General features: G+C 34.6%; 1 protein-coding gene across 1 annotated transcript in view; it reads left to right on the top strand.

Moving 5' to 3' along the window:
• Window positions 1-850: 850 nt before the first annotated feature.
• CCSER1 (coiled-coil serine rich protein 1) overlaps window positions 851-21,358 on the top strand; it is a gene marked incomplete at both ends in the record, with an annotated part of 1,182,092 nt that continues 1,161,584 nt past the window's right edge. Inside the window, 2 exons of the mRNA XM_080697948.1 lie at window positions 851-2,171; window positions 3,746-3,930. Of these exons, the coding sequence (XP_080554074.1) occupies window positions 851-2,171; window positions 3,746-3,930 (1,506 nt within the window). The remainder of the gene's footprint in view (window positions 2,172-3,745; window positions 3,931-21,358) is intronic.

The following is a 21,358-nucleotide window of genomic DNA, read 5'->3' as shown; positions in this document are numbered from 1 at the left end:
TCCTCCTCCTCCTCCTCGTATGTCTCCATCATCAGCACACTGGTCTGCTGACCTTAATACAGTTCACACGTTTTCTATGTTCCTCATTCTGTCAGTATGTAGCCTCACATCTCTCAGGATTACCATTGACTTAGCTTTCATTCCAATCTTTTCTTCTACTCATACCCATGGTCTGTCACCAGTTTTACTTGATTATAACTCTACCTTATATCCTTTATGGCTTAGTTCCTTTTGTTAGTGGCCTGATTATCTCTAAACTTTCTAAATTAAACACCAAGGAGGAGCACTTATCACAAAAGGCTTTTATTTGAATGGAAACTTCAGTGTCTGGCCACTCTGTTTTCAGGTCTGTGATTCCATTAAGCTTCTTTCCACTTGTTTTGAAACATGGCTGCATTTTGTAGTCTCCAGCAGGAGCAATGAAAGCTGGTCATAGTCATCACCTGCCTACTATATCTGAACAAGCACGCATAAAAGTTAAGATTTAACAACTCACTAAAATTAGAACAAACTGTCAATAGTAAGCCTGAACCTTAAATAATCCATGCATGTCTCTCAAATGAACATTCTTCTGACTAAACTTTAGAATTCTTGCTAATCTTGAAATTTTCGCATTGTCGTTAGCTTTCTATGTAAATTATTGGGTATTTGTAAATTCAAAAAAATTTTAAGAACCACAATCTTATTATTTCCTGTTTTGATATAAATCAAATTCTATGACATGTCTTGAAAAGCAGTGCTTTGCTTTACCAGGTCTTATTTGGATTTGAATCATACTGATTTGTTCTTTTTGTTTTAACTTTCCACAGGCTGCTAAGTTGGCGATCAAAGTACGAAATTTGGAGTCCCAATGGGGGACTCTGGATCCAGACGATCTACCCTGGTCTCCAGGTTGCCAATATTCAGAAGAAGTATTAGCAGGAGACATGATTCTCTTCCTTCATCTCCCTCTTCCAGTAATACAGTTGGCATCCACAGCTCCTCTCCTTCCAGCACTAACTCAAGCTCAGGTAGTACAGGAAAACGCAGGAGCATATTCCGTGCTCCTTCCATTAGCTTCCACCACAAGAAAGGGACTGACCCCAAGCAGGAACCTACCAACCAGAACCTTAGTATTTCTAACGGTGCTCAACCTGGCCACAGCAATATGCAGAAGCTGAGTTTGGAGGAACATGTTAAAACCAGAGGAAGACATTCCGTGGGTTTCAGTAGTTCACGACATAAGAAGATAACAAGATCATTGACGGAGGATTTTGAGAGGGAAAAGGACCACTCGACTAATAAGAATGTCTTTATAAATTGTCTGAGTTCTGGTAAAAGTGAAGCGGATGACTCTGGATTCACAGAAGAGCAAACTCGCCGTTCTGTTAAGCAGTCTACAAGGAAGCTACTCCCTAAATCTTTTTCATCTCACTATAAACTTTCTAAGCCAGTTCCGCAGAGCCAATCCGTTTCATTGGTACAACAATCAGAATTTTCACTTGAAATCACACAGTTCCAAGAACGAGAACCAGCATTAGTAAGAGCTTCTCCATCTTGTTCCGTGGATGTAACTGAACGGGCAGGAAGCTCTTTACAATCTCCTTTGCTTTCTGCTGATCTTACCACAGCTCAGACACCTTCAGAATTTTTAACCTTGACTGAAGACTCTGTGTCTGAAGCCGATGCGTTTCCTAAAAGTGGAAGCATGGTATCCCACTGTGACAACGTTGGCCACAATGATTCTACCTCTCATATCTCTCCGAGTTCTGCTGTTGTTTCAAAGACAATAGAACTTCCAGGAGCTGTTCCCTGTGCAATTCTGTCTCCTGGGAAACACAGGTTAGAAGGTCCTTGTAGCACTGAATCTAATTCCTTACCAGAAACCTCTGCTGCTAATCAAAAGGAAGTGTTATTGCAAATCGCTGAGCTACCTGTTAAGAATGTGAACAACTCAGAGATGCAACTACCAGCAGATACTCAAGGAGAAGAAAGTATGGCATTGCAAAACGGCGAGCCAATGCTGAGGACAAGCTCCCCAAGGAAACTGGGATTGTATGAGCAACATAAAGCAATAGCTGAACGTGTGAAAGGGATTCACCCTGTTTCAGATTCAAGAATAATTCCTTCTTCCGGTGATCATCATATTTTTAACAAAACATCATATGGATATGAAGCAAATGCTGCCAAAGGTATGCTGACTTTATTTATGTCATAAATGATGTGAATTAATGTTCATTATAACATACTAAATATTCTTATTGCATGTCATGACTGAAACTAATATTTTTCCTTATTTCTATCTTCTTTTCTGATTATAATTCTTTTTAAGTGATTCTCTGCTTTATACTAAACATATTTCCTTATACTTTACTGAAAATTTAAATAAGTAATATTCACTTTTCTTAGTTGTATTATTCATGCTCTAAACTCAGAAGAAAATGGAAGATGATTATATTTTGAAATGCCACTTTATCTAAAGTGTATCTTTTAAGAGTTCATTATAGAAGCATTGATATTTCCAGATAATTATAAAGCAATTTTTATAATTAAAATTTACTTTACTATTTAAAAAAAAGCTTTCACTATTAACTAGAAACATATTTTGGCATAAATAATCCCTATCTCCAGATAACAAAACAAATATAAACTTTATATATATGGTCCTTGGAACCTGAAGAGTCTTCCTGTTTCTGCCTCTAACACCATTAACTAGGATGTGATCTAATGCAAAATTTCTTTGGTTTACAACAGAGAGAGAGAAGAGAGAGAGAGGGAGGGAGGGAGGGAGGGATAGAGAGGAGGGTAGTGGAGGGGAAGGGAAAGGAGAGAAGAGGAGATGGGAGGGGAGGGGGACAGGGAAGGGGGTGGGAGGAGAGGAGAGAGAAGAGAGAGAGAGAGAGAAATTTGTATCATTCCATTCTGGCTTCAACTTTGTTACTCAACATAAAATTTAGTTATAAAAAACTCTGGGGCTCTTAATATGTTTCCAAAAATGTGCTAAGGAATTTGCTCGCACTATTTCACTCAATCCTCATAAAAAAATTGTGCAACAGTTATTGATAGTTTAGGATCGATCACATTACAAAGATACATTGTTGGCAAATGATAAACCACAGATTGGACTCCTGAGAGTTTTAAACAGAAATGGCACACAGTTACACTGATCTGACAAGTACACATTAAATGCCAGAATTGAAATATCACATTGTGCCCCATAAAGAGTTATAATGACTATAGGCCTATTAAAAATTTTAAAATAATTTTGTGCAAAAAAAGAAGAAAAAGAACTGCACAAAAAAGGTTAGAAATGAAATTACCCTGATATGTTAAAATCTTATCTGGCAATGATGACTAGAAACCATAAGAAAATGGAATGTGTTGGCTATGGAGAGGTAGGTGAGGATAGGCAAAGGCAAGAGAATCTTAGGGAGTATTGCATCGATTCAGGCAAGGATTGATGGAATTTGTTCCGGGAACTTAGTGAAGGAGATAGTGAGAAGTTATTTATATACTATATATAGAAAATAAGGACAGTACTATTAATTTATGTGATTAATTAAAAGGCAAGAATGGACACAAAATTTTGTGCTTCAAAGAAATTGCATGGCTAATGAAACTAAACTACCACTGTGAGTTAAAAGGTTTTCTTATGATAGAGAATTTTTGGACACTACTAGGAGTTTTCCATTATCTTTCAATGGAACACTTATGAAAACCCAATTTAAGTATTTAAGTTAAGTTTTATTTATTTTCCTTTTGATAGTTCTTGCCAGCAGCTTTAGTCCATACCGGGAAGGAAGATTTATAGAGAGGCGACTGCGGTCCTCATCAGAAGGAACTGCAGGGAGCAGCAGAATGATAGTGAAACCAAAAGATGGAACTGTTGAAGAAGTCAATAGTTTAAGAAAGCAAAGAGCAGGTTCTTCGTCCTCAAAAATGAACAGTATGGTGAGTACATACATAGGTCTGCAAATAATAAAATAATGCTGTATTAATACCTGTCACATTCATGCCTCTTGCAAAACAATCTCAGACTGAAGGATAGGTACCTGCTATTTGGAGGGAAAATTGGTCTTCATAGTCAATGTTACAAACCACAGAGTGTAATTTTTCACTTGAGATTCCCACAGGACAGAACAAATAGGAGCACACTGTGACTTTTGTTAGTGCCTTTTCCCTTGCTTTCACAGGAAGTTGCTAGTCTCTGTCTTAGAAAAAAAATCCCTAAGATACACACAGTAAGAAAAGAGATGATTATGAGGCTATCTTTTGCACTCTTGTATCACACTGTCTGTGCACCCTATAATCTCTCCAGAAAATGCTCTTTTGTAAAGCATGCTTAGGCGTATGCCAGTACCACTGTCAAGCCCTTCAATAGACCCTGTTCTGTCTGTCCTCTCACAGCTGCCACACAGTGGGTGATGAGGGGCGGGGAGTCTGTGGGAGCCAAAGTCAAATGCCCATCTGGAGCTTCAGCACATTGTAGGGAACTGAGACACCAGATTCCTGGTCCAAACTTTCAGAACCTGCCCTTAGGATGACTGTGAGTGGGGAGTGTAGGCTGTGAGCGGGTATGGTGAGAGCTTTCACCCACGAGCTGGGGTGTCTTAGAGGCATGTTAAGAAACTGCCTTCCATAATGAGATGGAGCTGGGGTGGGAAGGGTTGAGGATGGACGCGGACCTGGAGCTCTACCAGGTCTAACAGGTACCCCGGTGGGCTTGCTTTTGCAGTTCACTTTGCTCACTTTCTCACAGATGTATCCCTTTTAACATAATGTACTCCTTCCTATTACTTAATAAAGCTTTCAAATTATTTAGCTAGCTAGCTAGCTAGCTACCCATCCATTGATATATGTGAAAAATACTAAAAATTCACTTAAATGTACTTTAGATAAGTTTAAAATAAAAATACCAGATCACTTATATCTGATAATTGTATTATGACAAATTCTTAAGTTAGTAAGGTAAACTATAGAAAAATGATTTTTCTTGAAATTATAAATGTTAGGTATTTAGGAGGCTTAGCCGTTCTTAGTATTGGGGAAATTAGAAAATTTAAACAATAAACAATAATGGGATTTTGGTTATATTGTATTGAAAATGATTATGTGTATTTACATTTGTACATAAATAAGTATGTTATAGTTCATGTTTTTGTAATTTTGTGCATTAACAATGTTATAGCAATTTTGCAGTTGATGTTTTGGGGGTCTAAATGTGAGAACATATTTTTAAAAGATTTTCAATTGATGTAAAATTAAATATTACAACTAGTTATGAATTGCAAAATATTTATCTTCAATTTTATTGCTTATTTATAAGAAAGTATATTTGTATATACTAGTCCAAAGTTCATTATACATTTATATATTTGAAATTTACCATATTTAATTTAAGTAATTTTTATTGTAACATCACAAAACCAATTTTTAAAACTCCACTCTCAGTTTGGGCATGGTGATGCACATCTGTAATCCCAGTATCTGAGAGGCTGAGACAGGAGGATTGCAGGTTCAAGGACAGCCTCAGCAATTAGTGAGACTCATCACCTAGTCAGACTTTGTTTCAAAATAAAAGTAAAATAGGGCTGGGGATTTAGCTCAGAAATAGAATACACTTGGTTCAACTCCCAGTATCACACAAAGAAAATATACTTTCAAGACTTAGGGCATAACATGTCAAAACACAAAAAGTGATTTATGAATTTTCAGAAAGTAGCATTGCAGTGTTTTAGTTCATCCACTAGATGGCAAGATTACACCATTGCTGTGGTGGTAGAACGTATCAAGGCTACACTTGAAACATGGCAAAGATACTACACCTCTTCACTGGATTTACAGATACTTGTTGAAATAAATGAACACGTTTAATTCTCAAAGGAGACCTATTACTAGACATCACTTTGTGATTCACTTATTTTCCTTTGGATTTTGCAAGTTATACAGCATCTTCATTTATTTTGCTGTTCAATAGTTAACTTTTTATTTTTTAATTTCAATATTTATTTTTTCAGCTCAAACAAGTATATGTTTTATTCTCATCAAATTTCCTCAGATTAAGTAATTGTGATAAAAGACCAGGGGGCCATATAATTTCAGTTGCCTTTTTTAAAAACAGGGAAAATTGCTTCTGAAATTATGTTACACATATGATGTTACCTATTATTGTCATTTGGAATTTAGTGGTCTAGAGTTCAGAAGAAAACCTTAAGCCTTTTTAATCTTGGAAGCTAATTTGGAGAAGAGTGAAGAAATAACTAAATTATACCTTGTCTTTCGTGTGACTGAGAACTGAAGTACAAAGGAAATGTGGGCAGGGAACAATGTTTAGCAACTGAATTTATATTCCCTACTAAGAAAAGTGCATCTCAAGTGATGGCTACCACCAGATGTGGAGACAAACCTTAGATGTATAATAATTTTAGAAAAATAGTAGCACATGCAGAAAATGTTGAGTTCTCTGTTGCTGACAAGTATACAAGACAGAAGGCCCATATATCCAAAGATTAAATGGTCATATTCTATCTTGGCCACTTAATGGTGCTAGCTTTGGAAAGTTCTTTAATTATTTCAATATACACTTTGATGCATTGTAATAATACATCATGTTAAAATTTGGTGTGATAGACACATACATGCACACAACGTCTTACATGTTTCCCTCTGGATCCCGCCCTACTCCCTTCCCTGCTCAGTTCATAATATTGAAATTGCTATTGGTAAATTCACATATGTACATAGGGTTGTTTGAACTACTTCTTTTGCCAAGCGTTAGCTTTTTCTCCCCATCTGTCTCCTTATATTCCCTTCCGCTGTTTTATTGACATCTCTCCTCATTTATCTGTTTTGTTTCCTATTTTCTCCCTAAAATCTACATATAAGAAAAGAAAGCCCTTCATTTCATAGGACTGGATAATGTTACTCAGCATAGTATTCTCTAGTTACATCCACCATTCATCATTTTCTTGCAAATGACATGACATACTTTTGTTCTTGTTTGTGGCTGAGCTAAAGTCAATAGTGTGTGTATGTGTGTGTGTGTGTGTGTGTGTGTGTGTGTGTGTGTGTGTATCACAGGTTTGTAACCCATTAACCTACTGGTGGACACCTAGATGGTACCATAATGTGGCTATTGTGAATTGTGCTGCTATGAGCATGGATATACAGTTATCCATGATTAAATTCAAAATGTATGAAATACATTTTAACTGATAGGAATGCGTGAAATGTTTACAATTCATTAAATATATTCTTTAACTTTTAAAAATACACAGAAGAAATGCAAGATGCTTTAGATAATTTAACCTCTAAGTGATGTATATTTAGAAAATTGTAGTTTTATGTATAAAAATAACACATTTTCTATATTCCTCTTCCAAAATAATTTAAGGAACTGTATGGTACTTAATGAATATGGGGTCCAGTTTTCTTTGCTTTTGAACAATAAGGAGAGTAACAAAAAATTTCATGCTTATTTGAATCAAGAGATTGATTACTTTTTTTTTTTTTTTGGTGGTGGTGGTACTGGGGTTCCTGGAAACCCTTCTGCCTCCGGGCAACACTCCCGGACCTATTTTATACGTTTTATTTGGAAACAGGGTCTCTTAAGCCAGCACAGCTGGCTTGGAACCTGCTTGATCCTCCTGTCTCCGCCTCCCAAGCACGGGGATTATAAGTGTGCGCCACCGCGCCCAGCAAGAGATTACTTTTAATGCTTTACCTATATTATCATATTCAGTCCTCACAAGATTATCATGAAATAGGTGAGATTCTAGTAGTCAACTTTTCCCAAAGAGGAATATAAATCACTGAAAAGATAAGTAATTTTCCCAAAGTTGCATAATTAATAAATTGTAAGATTGGAATTGGTTTGGGAGAATGTATCAGATTTGAAATTACTTTGGGGCACTTTTCTTTCTTCTTGCATTAATTCTATACAGTGATATTGGCAGATTTAAAAAGGGCAACCCATCCTTGCACTAACCCTCTGTAAGAGATTAAAAAAACACAAAAAACAAAATGTAGTACTTATTTAGAATTTAAAAATAGTTATATTTCTCTTGATAAATGAAAAGTGGTATCATTGTCTAAAGAAGTTTGTTACAAGAAGGTATTTGTATACTGACAACTTCAGGCATTTGCATACTTCAGGAGAACTTCAATTTTTGACTATCAGGTGTGACTTTATTTGTAAAGATATGGAGGGGTTCTTGAATGACAAAAGATATGCCCTGATAGGTTAAATATGCTACAGTTTTGATATTTTTGTATGCATTTGTAATATTTTAGTCAAGGAAGGGAAGGCAGATGTGTTAACATCCATGACCCAAAGAATTTGGGATTGCTTTGATTATAAGAAAATAAAATACACTCAAATTTTTAAATAAACATTCACATTTATTTTACCAAACCACTCTAGAGACTTTCCTTAATTTTTTCCCAAGAAGTAACTTCTCAATGTTTTCCTTAGAGTTTTCCTCAAATTTTAAAAAGATTTTATAGGTATAGGACCTAGATCCCTAGGAATTTTCTCTCCAGACTATGATACATAAATGAATATATGTAAGCATTTTTCATGGTTTCTCTAACGGCTTTGTGTGGTGCGTTCTAACTCTAAATATATGCAGGATCACTGTCTTATACATAAAAAATGTGAGGGCAGATTCATATATAATTGACACTACAAGCAAGAAATGTGCGTGAGTGTATGTCAAGATAAACTTGGTTAAGCGATAAAAAACAACTTCCAAGTCTTAGTGACTTTATAATATGAATTTATCTCTCACTCGAGCCACGCTTTTATTGTAGATGGTGCTGGGGGTTCTGTTCAATGTCTCTGCTCTCTATTTCCAGGCTGTTGAAGCAGATAAGATTGCAACATCGTCTTTCACCTCAAAAATAAAACAAAATAAAATAAAAAATAAAGAGTTCTCTGGAGATCCTGGTCCTCTTTATCAATTGCTTTAACCTGTGAGAGAATCACTTCATTTCTGCTCCTAACTCACTGATCAGATCTCATTATGTGTCCCAAACAAGACTCCGAATAGGCCAAGAAACACAATCTCTCCCTTGTGTCTGGAAGTGTAGACCCATAGACAATTGGTGAACCTAAATATCATGATCCCAAACACTTAATTTTATCTAGGTTATTATTATTATTATTATTATTATTATTATTATTATTATTATTATTATTATTATTTTGGTGGTGCTGGGGGTTCCTGGAAGGCCTTCTACCTCTGGGCTACACTCCCAGGCCTATTTTTTTTTTTTTTTTTTGGAAACAGGGTCTCTTAAACCAGCACGCTGGCTTTGAACCTGCGCGATCCTCCTGTCTCTGCCTCCCAAGTGCGGGGATTACAATCGTGTGCCACCACGCCCGGCTATCTAGGTTATTTTAATTTACTGAGATTTTCTGTTGGCCTCCTTCTCTTTTCTTTACAGTCATATACTGCCTTATAATGCATTGGTCATTGTAGTTGATAAAGAAGAAAACATCTCTAAAACTGAAGAATTCATATATAATTATGAGTTTTGTTCTTCAAGATTTGGGGTGGATGTTCATTAAGAAAGGTTCTTTCTTCTTAATGTCTTTAAGATGTTTATTTTGAATGAACTAAGTTTTTTTTTTTTTTTTTTTTGCTTAAGGAATCCAACTATATTCGGTAGTATTTTACTACATTAAAATGTTGTTTTTTTTTTTTACCAGTGGTGGTGACCCATGCCTATAATCCCAGTACTTGGGAAGTTGAGACTAGAGGATTACAGGTTCAAGGTTACCCTCAGCAATTTATCAAGGCTCTCAGAAACTTAGTGAGACCATGTTTCTAATTTTTTTTTTTTTTTGGTGGTACTGGGGTTCCTGGAAGCCCTTCTACCTCTCGGCTACACTCCTAGACCTATTTTATATTTTTATTTGGAAACAGGCTCTCTTAAGCTAGCGCGGCTGGTTTAGAACCTGCACAATCCTCCTGTCTCCGCCTCCCAAGTGCGAAGATTACAAGGTGCGCCACCATGCCCCGCTCATGTTTCTAAGTTGAAAAAAAATAAAATAGAGCTGGGAGCATATATCAGAGGTAGAATTCCCTTGAGTTCAATCCCTAATACCACACACACACACACACACACACACACACACACACACACACAAACACAATTGTTGGTTTTGAGAGGTGATTATCTTTAGGTCACTTGATATAAAAATTGGTATCATCACACTATTATGCTGAGTGATCTTGATGTCAATCATTTGAGGCCAGTTTAACAGCTTAATTTCTGTCATTTGTAGTTTGGTATCCTTCTGCCTTTGTGCAGAAACTGTAAATGGCACAGTAAAAATATAACCCATAGAATTTCTTTGGTAGAAGAATAGACCTGATTTATATTTAATTAAAAAAAAACTAACATGAAAATCATTAGCAACTCATAAATATTTTAATTTTTTGGTGTGCTGAACCAAAATTTATATATTATTATCAATAGTTGAATATTCTGAAACTAAGCCCAAAATGAGAGAACCAAGTACTTTACCACATGTTTACTTTTCCTCTGGAAAGATAATGATTTGAAGATCCGATTCAAGAAATGTGTCCTCTTAATCCTGAGATTCTTAAGGGGAAGTATAAATATTTATTAAAGTTAATGCCTTTTTGAGCGTTAAAATAATGATTACAATTTTCTATATACCTCATTGTCAAAGGCATTAAAGACAGTATTACTGCATACCTCAGGGTCCCTTTTTTATTGCAGTACTGGGGATTGAACCAAGGGGCATTCTACCTCCAATCTACACCCCTAGCCCTATTTTTTAGTTTTTATTTTGAAACAGGGTCACATTAAGTTGTGGAGGGCCTCCCAAGTTTGCTGAGGCTAGCCATGAACCTGTGATTCTCCTGTCTCAGCCTCCCAAGTACTGGGATTATAACCATGTGCTACCAAACCCAGCTTTCAGGGACATATAATTAGGAAAATAAGCCATTGAAATTTTTAAGAAAAATAAGCTGTACAAATAATTCTTTTCAATGTAGAAATTTTAAAAAGTAAAATCACAAGTATCACAAGTAACTCATTCAGTGTTAAATTACATTTGTTGATAATTGACAAATTTTAGATTAATAGTCCTAATCCATAATGTTTTTATTGAGTATTCTAGTGACCAATGATATTTTCCTCTCAATGTCCTTTTCATTATATATATATATATATATATATATATATATATCACCCATTTTAGCTATTAAACTCAGTGCTTTAAATATAAGAAAACTATATTTTGGCATTCCTAGCAGTTATTAATATCATGCTTGATGTAAAAATTGATATCTAATATATAAGAATGAATTAAAAATAAAATTGCTGATTAGGAGACAATATATAGTGTTAGATATGAATTAAGACTTCTAATACAATCATTTTGTGTGGTGTGCTTATGTACATTTTGACATTTGTATGAGTTATATTCATGACACATTGTTTGGTAAAGCATCGGTTTTCTAAAATTAGATCTTTGATCAGTAAAACTATACCAATTATGTTGTTCCAGTAGAAGAATAATTTGTATTAGGGATTTTCAACCTCACTGATTATCAACCCACTTTCATTTCTGATAACCTTGTAGATTCAGAGATGTCTTTGAAAATAGTATTCGAATAAAACAGTAATAGATTTAATAAAGCAAAGATAAATAAAATAGTCCATATTTGTTTTGTTTTTAGCTTTGGAGATAAATAAGTTTTATTTAGAAAGTGTCACAATTTGCTGCACAAAGTTAAAAACAGCTTACTCATAGACTTAATGCAGTTATCATAAATGAACTTAAGTTCAGTCTAAGTAATTAGAATTGCAGAATCATGATATTACACCCCTGGGCAGGGCTGTCATATGAGACTTGGCCTGCTAGATCTATCCAGTCACCTCATTACATAGGAGTCATCTGGGTATTGATCTCTCTTATGTAGAAGGCTCTATAGCATATGTGAACATTTTCTGGGGAGCCATATTTCACACATTTCTAGATTTCAGAGTTTTTTCCCTATATGTAATCCTGGATAATTAGATATATTCTGCTAAATTATTCATAGATAAACTCTTTTTCTCATAAAAACACATTAGTTTACCATTGTTTTTCTTGGAAGTCCATCATGAAACTATTATAAAGCGAGTATACCAGCTCACCTGCCTTCTCACTCTCTAAGGAAGCGCACACCACTTCCCCCTCCAGCAGGGAAAATGAATCCTAGGCAAGCTGAACTCAGGCACTGAGTGCAAACTTTTCTTCAAAGTGTCCAACAACATTTTTCATCCCCTTGTTGCCTCAAATATCCATGTTTTTATTTATCAGTCCTTCACTTTTTTTCATTATAAATAATTTTTTTACCCTCATTTTCAACACAAATTTTTCTACTAGACATCTGGATTTTAATTCATCTCCACTAGAACATCAGTACTTGGATTCTATTTTTCTCGTTTGTTCCCCATCTCTTTTTCTATCAATTTATAACATAGCTACAATTTCTATTCTTAAGGGAAACAAACAGAAGTCAACCTTTCCACATCCTGCCTGCTCCTAAATTCTCCATCCTATCCTGATTTCTTTCCCTACTCTACAAGAGTATGATTCATACAACACTCATTCCTTACTTCCAATGAACTTCTGGGTTTTACACATTTTAGTTCTTCAATATTATTTTTTAGTATCGACATTATTGACATTTAATTCCAGGTAATTTCTTGTTAGAGGAGCTGCCTTGTATACTGTAGAATGTTCAGTAACATTCCTGAACCCTTCTTACTAAATGACACAAGAACCCTTTAGATGTAACAACTAAAAATCTCTAGATATTGTCAAATTTCCTGGCAGACAAAAACTGCCTCCAGTTGAGAATTCAGTCTTTAGTGACTGCCAATTATCAAAACCTTTAGTTTTAGTCTTCATTGTTTTCTTGATTTCTCTTCATCATTTAATACTGTTGAGGACCCTTATAGGTATACTTGTTCTCTTCTTTTTGCAGTACTAACTCTCCTTTGGTTATTCTTTTTTCTTTTCTCCCTCCAGACTCCTTAGCAGGCTAATAATCTCTATTATATCAGAAATACGACAAAATCTAATATGCATTTAAAAATCACACTATAATAGATTTCTGGAAATAGAATGAGAGCTTATGAAACATTTATTGGCAAAAGGAAAGTAGCTGAAATTCTGAAGGCAATTATCTTTGGAATAGATACTGAGAAATATGCATTGAACTCACACTTGCCATAAGATTTAATGGCTCTTTTCCTCAGCTCTGTGTGTGTGTGTGTGTGTGTGTGTGTGTGTGTGTGTGTGTGTGTGTGTTTGTACTGGGAATGGAACCCAGGTGCATTCTACTTCCAAGATACACTCCAAGTTCAATATTTTATTTTTTTATTTTGAAACAGGGTTTCACTGAGTTGTGAAGGGCCTCACTAAGTAGCTTGGCTGGCAAACAAACCTGTGATCCTCCTGTCTCAGCCTCACAAGTATTGCAATTACAAGCATGTGCCACCATGCCTGGATCTCAGATGTGTAATATTCTTAACTTTTTTATGTATACACATTCCAGCCACCTTTTAAGATGCCCAGTAATTTTCAACCCCCCCTCTATTTCTAAATTTGTACTAGAGGAGCCTCAATTTTATCACTTAAGACCTCCCGGTTGGAATCAGTGTTAATGCATTGCTATCATAAATAATGTATTCTCCCTTCTCTACTACCACTCAACATTATACATTTTTGTTTTTTTCCACTAACAGTAGCTTAAGTTGAACAATGAACAGAGAGTTGTGAGAGTTACATTATTGTGCAAGCAGCAGGTATGTGATGTTCTAGGAAGCTACAACTATAACTACACATGGCCTGGTCCTCATTTGTCCTACCTACATTGTAGACTTTGAAACCATTCCTTCTGCTTTGTCTCTTTCAGTCTTTAGGGACTGTGCCTCGGGCTGGCTCTGGTCCAAGAGGAATCTTGTGTGCAGTGTGTGTGTGTGAGTGGGAAGTTGTAAATACAACCTCAGGGGGAAAAAAGCGACATAGTACTACATTCAGTTTCTATAATATAAAAATTATAATACAGAAACAAAAATGTAGTAAATTAACAGATTTTATAATATTTTTAAAAATATTCTATGTTTTTGACACCTTCTAATGTTTAGTATGTTATTATAATATGTATTTTTCTGTTATCTTTGTTAAATTTGTTTGAAAGAAAATCACACAGTTTAAAAACCAAAGGCACACTTTCTCCTAACACACAAATTTGATCAAATTAGAAAAAATATTGCAAAATAGGAATTCTTTTTTGTAAGTTAAAAATGATTGCAGATTATTTTAAGCAAACCTGATATAATAAAAAGAGAAAGATATTTGAAAAAGGACACAAAATTTCAATCTCATCTCTGTTACCTCAAAATATTTCACTTTGTAGAATAATTGGATGGCTTAAACAGTAAGCTTTATGTCGAATGGCTTTATAAATTTTAAATTGATATCCAAATTAATATGATGGTATTTTTATTAACCACATAAGTCAAAGTTTTAAATATTGAAATCTAAATAATTTTGCCCTTCAAAGTACTCATTTAGAAGCCGGGCGTGGTGGCGCACGCTTGTAATCCCAGCGCTTGGGAGGCTGAGACAGGAGGATCACACAGGTTCGAAGCCAGCCTCAGCTACTTAGTGAGGCTCTCAGCAATTTAGTGAGACCCTGTTTCCAAATAAAGTATAAAAATAGGTCTGGGAGTATAGCCCAGAGGTAGAAAAGCCTTTGGGTTCCACCCCCAGTACTAACACACACACACACACACACACACACACACACACACACACACACACTAATTTAGAAAAAGAAATATTTTAAAAGCAAAATTAACAAAATTAACATTTCAATATATCTGTTTATGACAGAAAATTAGTTTCTGTAGGGCCTAACAAATAAGTCTCTAAAAAGTTTATACCATTTATATATTAAAGCATTTTAACTTGGTTTTTCATTTATATTTCAAAATTCTCTGCATTTTTCAAAATGTGTTTATATCACTTAGAAAAAATAGTGGAATGTCACACTTAAGATTTGAACACTTTTCTATTTTATGTTATACTTTAATTAGAAAACTTACTCAACCCAGTTATTCCCTGATCATTAAATCTTAAAATTTTAAAGAAAAAATCTTTGAGAGAGATTTTGACTATTTACAAAGAGATTTAATTTGTACTTTGGTTTTCGAAAAAATAAAAAGTAAGTTTACTTATGTGTATGCATATGTAGCTAATTGCGCAATATCTTGATAAATTATTAATTTTGAATCATTTCTCTTAAATCTTAATATAAGGTTATTCATGCAAGCAGTGATTTCCAAAACAAAAAGCAATAAGAAAATAATTGATCAGAGATTACCTTATTTATTTTCCATTAAGAATGAAATTTGAGCCTAGTGTATTTATCAGTAGTTGTCCATCCTGTTATAATTTCACATCTATAACCTTTTGTGAGAGAAACTTTTTTTTTTTTTTTTTGGTGGTACTGGGGGTGGAACCCAGAGGATTTCTACCTCTGGGCTATACTCCCAGACCTTTTTAAAAAATATTTTATTTGGAAAAAGGGTCTCACTAAATTGCTGAGAGCCTCACTAAGCAGCTGAGGCTGGCTTCGAACCTGTGCCATCCTCCTGTCTTAGCCTCCCAAGCGCAGGGATTACAAGCGTGCGCCACCACGCCCGGCATGAGAGAAACTTTTATAACACAATTTTTATGCTTGTCTTTCTTCTTTTTTCATTCTATCCAAAGAATACCTCCACCAGTAGGGTATTCAGCTTGAATGATTAAACTTAATGAGATTTGAACTAGAGGGTAACTAGCTGTCAGATAATTCGTGTTATGTATTAGGCAGTGGTTGAGATGAGACAGTATATCTCAGCATGGTCCTGCCTTCAGTAGATTTATGTTTCAAAAGAATGTGGCTATATTAATACAAATAGTGATTTTAAATGAAAAGATCAACCATCTAGCTATGGTTCATGAATCACAGTGATATTTCTCTCTTGCTCACTATTATTTTAATAATAATAATTAATAATAATAATAAATACATAGAAAGCATCACTGAACCAAGTGGGGGGTCAAAGTACTCTTGACACCGAAGCTCTAACTTGTCTTAGCAGTCCATTGGAAGTTGCTATGGCTGAGAAAAAATAACTGAAACATAGATGCTGGGCTTATATTTAGCAGAAGAGAAAGGAACTATTAATGCATGCTCTTCACCAATAGCATTTATCTCACTAGGAAGTCCTGAATAAAAAAGGGAGTTAGGACAACCATTAAGTTTTATGAAGTGATACTACTATGATATCTTGAAAGAAATTTACTGTTACACAGCTGGAAGCCTATAAGGTCCGTTAACTAAGGAAGTTCAAAGACAGCCACTGTTTTCATCTTATAGTTTTGCTTTGTATTTTTTGGTTCAGTGGAGTGGGGTTGAACATAAAAGATTCTAGGAATCTTAGGTTTTCATGATTCTATCCTTGCTATAAGTAGACCATTCATTACCTTTTAGGAAATCAGAACAATTTGACCCATACAAATTATTTCTACATAAATTGTTTTGTTCTTATAAACAAAAACATAAAGTGATTTTTTTCAGTTATGGCATGGTGACTTTGCTGAAAATGTCTATTCTTTCAGAAAATAAGAATACTTTACCATAGAAAAGCAAATCATTTTGGTCCAATAAGCAAGGCAATTTTACTGAAGCAATAGATGAAATCATCACCTAAAAATACTTCTTATTTTAATACCAAAGTAGGATTGAATAACAAAATAACAGAATAAAGAACCTCAGGATAAAACAGCAGCCCATATTGAAGAAAAATATTAAAAGATTATGTTATTAAATGTATTTACTGTTTAAATAAAGTACTTACTGTCCAGGTAAATGTACTTACTATCCAAGTAAACTTAAATAAAATTTAATTCTCAGTTGGGATGGGCATAGCTGTGCCCATCCCAAATATCTGGCACTGTTAGTGAGGTTGGGCATATAGTGGTCAAAAAGAAAAGAAGGTGACATTGCTCATGGCAGGGGAGTTTTTGTGTTGTTAGTGAATAATTTCAGGAGGGGCATAATGTCAGTCTGTCTCATTTCTGGTGATGTTACCATTGATTACTTGGTAAAACTTATGTTTTCTAGGCTTCCTAATTGTGAAGTTATTATTTTCTTTGATTAATTAACAAACTAAGTCAGGCATGGTGGCACACATTTGTAATCCCAGGATTCGGGAGGCGTAGACCAGAGGATCACAGTTCGTGGACAACCTCAGCTACTTGGCAATGCCCTTCACAACTCAGTGAGATGGTTTCAAAAATAAAAAGACTAAAAACTAGGGCTGGGGGCATAGCTCAGAGGTACAGTTACCCTGGGTTCCATCCCTGTACCACACAAAAAAATTATCGCTAGAGACATATTTAAACCTATATGCTGTTTTTCATAAACTTTTACCCAGAAATTTTATTATTCACTGGTGAGTCCTTCCCAAATTATTGTCCCATTATGTCTCACAAGTGATTATTTTGTGAAAGAAAATATCATCATTTTTTTATATTTATTCGTTTTTATTCCACTATTGGAAAGCATTTCCCTTTTCCTCTGTTCAGGTAAGTCTGTCTCTATGGATGGATGGATGGATGGATGGATTATTGAATCAGAATCATGGGTTTCTATTTTATTCAGTGAATTAGAATACAGTGATGTCATTATTTGTCTTGATGCTCAAATTATTCCTGATTTGACCTGTGGGAGCCTCCTCCATGTGGCTTTGCCATTCCCTTTAAAAATCAGCCAATTAATGTTTAGTCTTGAATAGGCAGAATCTGAGTGATAGTTTGTCTTCAGGCTGAGTGGAGCCAACTACCTCTTAGAAAGTATTATACATATGTATTGTGTAAGAGCTTCCATCTCTGAGACTTGATAAATTTGACTTAACATATTTAGGTTCTACATTAATGTTATGATTTTCATGTCATTAACTCATTTCCAACTATTTCAAGTGGAGTTAACTGAATGATGTACTATTAAATCCTGTATTAAATGTATCTTACATTTTATTTTATACTGTGTTCTCTTTTAGAATAAAAAACCATAATTAATTTTAAACAAATTAAATATGCCATCTGTTGATTAAATTATTAAATTAATTATTAATTATTAAATTATTAATAATTAAATTATTAATGACATTTAAGACTGTATAATGTTAAACCCTGGAAATTCAATAAAACCCTATATAGGGTCTTGACTACTAGGAGTCTAGAAGTACAAAACAAGGGCATTATAAATATCTTTAAAGAAATAATATTAGAGGATTAACTAAACATAGAAAAAGAGTTGTATTTTCATATACAGGATGCATAGAACAGCAGCAAGATAAGATAAAAGAAGTTCTTCATGCCATACACAAATCAAAATGACTCACATAGAACAAAAAAAAAATGGGTGATGTTCAGGGGCAAAACAATAAGAATCACTCTAGACTTCTAAACCCAAGTCATGAAAGCCAGGAGGGACTGATATGATGTACTCCAAACCCTGAGAAGAAAATAACTTTCAGCCAAGACTGCTATTCAGCAAAGATGCCATTCAAGATTGATGGGAAAATAAATGTCATCCAAGATAAACAAGGAAAAATAAAAGTTTTTCAAGATGAGCAAAAACTAAAAGGAATTCGTGGCTACCAAGGTGACACTAAAGGAAACACTTAAAGAAATTAAAAAAAAAAACATAAAAAGTAAAAAGAAATACCAGAACCAGAGAATGGGTGAATTCCAGCAGATGGGCAACTAAATGAAGGAGAAACAACACTACATCAAACAGATAATATAACTCAAAATGACAGGAAACAAAAATCTCAGAAATAACATTGAATGTCAGATGTTTAAACTTCCTAGTTAAAAGGCATAGACTGACCATGTGGATTAAATAACACAATACAACTGTAAGCTTCTTGAAGAAAATGGCCTTAAAGCCAAAGATATTCATAGGCTAAAGGCAAAAGAATGGAAAATATATACCATGCAGATGGAGACCAAAAATAAGGGGGGTAGCAATGCTCATATCTGACAAAGCAGATTTTAAGCTAAAATTTATGAGAAAAGATAAAGCGGGTCACTGATTACTAATAAAATAAAATGTAGAAAAAGAAGATGTAATGATAGTAAATAATTATAGCTCAATTGTGAGTTCACCCACATTTATAAAACAAATTCTTCAGGACATTTGGTTTCAAATATTCCCAAATACAACAATACTGGGAGATTTCAACATACTGCTCACATTACTAGACCCATCTTCCAGGAAAAAAAATAAGCAAAGACTTTTCAGCTTTAAAGAACACTGTAAATGAATGGATCTAATAAACATATACAGAATATTCCAATTAATAGAGCTGAATTAACATTCTTCTCAGCTACTTATGGAACCTTCTCCAAAATTAACCACATTTTAGGCCACCAAGCAGGTAGCAGCAATTTCAAATAATGTAATATAATTTTTTACATCTTTTCATATTATAATAAAATTAAAATAGAAATAAAAAACAGAAAGACCAAAAAAATTACATAAATACATGGAAACGGATACACTTTTGGATAAGTACTGGATTAGAGAAAAATAAGGGGAGAATGAAAATAGAATTAAATGAAAATAGAGAAACAATATATAAAAATTTATAGTACACTTTGAAGGTGATTTTTTTTTTTTTTTTGGTGGTACTGGGGTTCCTGGAAACCCTTCTACCTACCTCCGGGCTACACTCCCAGACCTATTTTTATATTTTTCATTTGGAAACAGAGTCTCTTAAGCCAGAGAGGCTGGCTTTGAAACTGCACAATCCTCCTGTCTCTGCCTCCCAAGTGCAGGGATTACAGGTATGCACCACCCCACCCAACTGAAGGTGATTTTAAGAGAAAAATTTATAGCACTGTGTGCCAACATAACCCAAACTGAACATTACCAAATAACAAGCTAATGACATACCTCAAGGACCCGGCAAATCAGAAAGAGAATAATTACAAAGCCAGTTAGAAGGCAGAAATAAATGATAAAAAAATCAACATTCATTTTCAATATAGTACTTGAGATTCTTGCCAGAGTCATAAGACAAGAAAGCATATAAAAGGAATACAAATAAGAAAACTAGAACTAAAATTATCTCTATTTGCAGATGACATGATCCTATATTTAGAAGATTAAAATAACTCAATAAGACTTCTCTATCTTATAAACAGATTCAGTAAAGTAGCAGGATACAAAATCATTCTAAAAATAGATGTAGCTTTTCTGTAAGCCAACCATGAACCCACTGAAAAATCCAGAAAAAGGTCCGTACCCAGATATCAAAAACAATAAAATACTTAGGAATAAATGTAATCAAGGAGGTCAAAATCTCTACAATACAAACGATAAAGCACTAAAGAAAGAAACTGAAGATTTTAAAAGATGGAATGATTTTCCATGCTCTTGGATAGATAGAATAAATATTATCAAAATGGCCATTCCACCAAAAGTAATCCAAGACAATATAACCTCGATCAAAATAGCACTGTCATTCTTTAGAGACCTAGAATAAAACCAGTCATTAATATCATACAGGGAAACAAAAGACTCAAAATAGCCAAAGTAATCTCTGCAATTAGAATCATACAGAAAGGCCGGGCGTGGTGGCGCACGCTTGTAATCCCCACACTTGGGAGGCAGAGACAGGAGGATCGCGCAGGTTCGAAGCCAGCCGCGCTGGCTTAAGAGACCCTGTTTCCAAATAAAAAGTATAAAATAGGTCTGGGAGTGTAGCCCAGAGGTAGAAGGGCTTCCAGGAACCCCAGTACCAAAAAAAAAAAAAAAAAAGAACCATACAGAAGGCATCAGAATTCCTGACTTTAAATTATACTAGAGAGCTGTAGTAATAATAGCAGCACAGTATTGGCTCAAAAACAAACCTATAGACTAGTGAAACAGAAGATATAGAAACAAATCCCCCAACTTATACCAACTGCTTTTTGACAAAGTGCCAAACACATGCATTGGAGAAATGACAACCTTTTAAACAAATGATGTTGGGAAAACTGGTTATTCATTTTAGGAAAATTAAATTAAATCCTACCTCTCACCCTGCACATGAGTCAACTTGAGATGGATGGAAGACATGGAAATTGTACCAGACTTTGAAATTACTAGAGGAAGACATAGGTCCAACACTCCAACATATAGGCAGAGGTAGAAACTTCCTCAATAATATCCCAAAGTTAGTAAATTAAAACAAGAATTTAAAAGTAGGATGGCATTAATCTAACAAATTTGTGCTTTTCAAA

This window comes from Muscardinus avellanarius, assembly GCF_963383645.1.
Source record: "Muscardinus avellanarius genome assembly, chromosome: 6".
Lineage (NCBI taxonomy): Eukaryota > Metazoa > Chordata > Mammalia > Rodentia > Gliridae > Muscardinus > Muscardinus avellanarius.
Note: the sequence above shows the minus strand (reverse complement) of the source record. Positions and strands in the feature narration are given on the sequence as shown.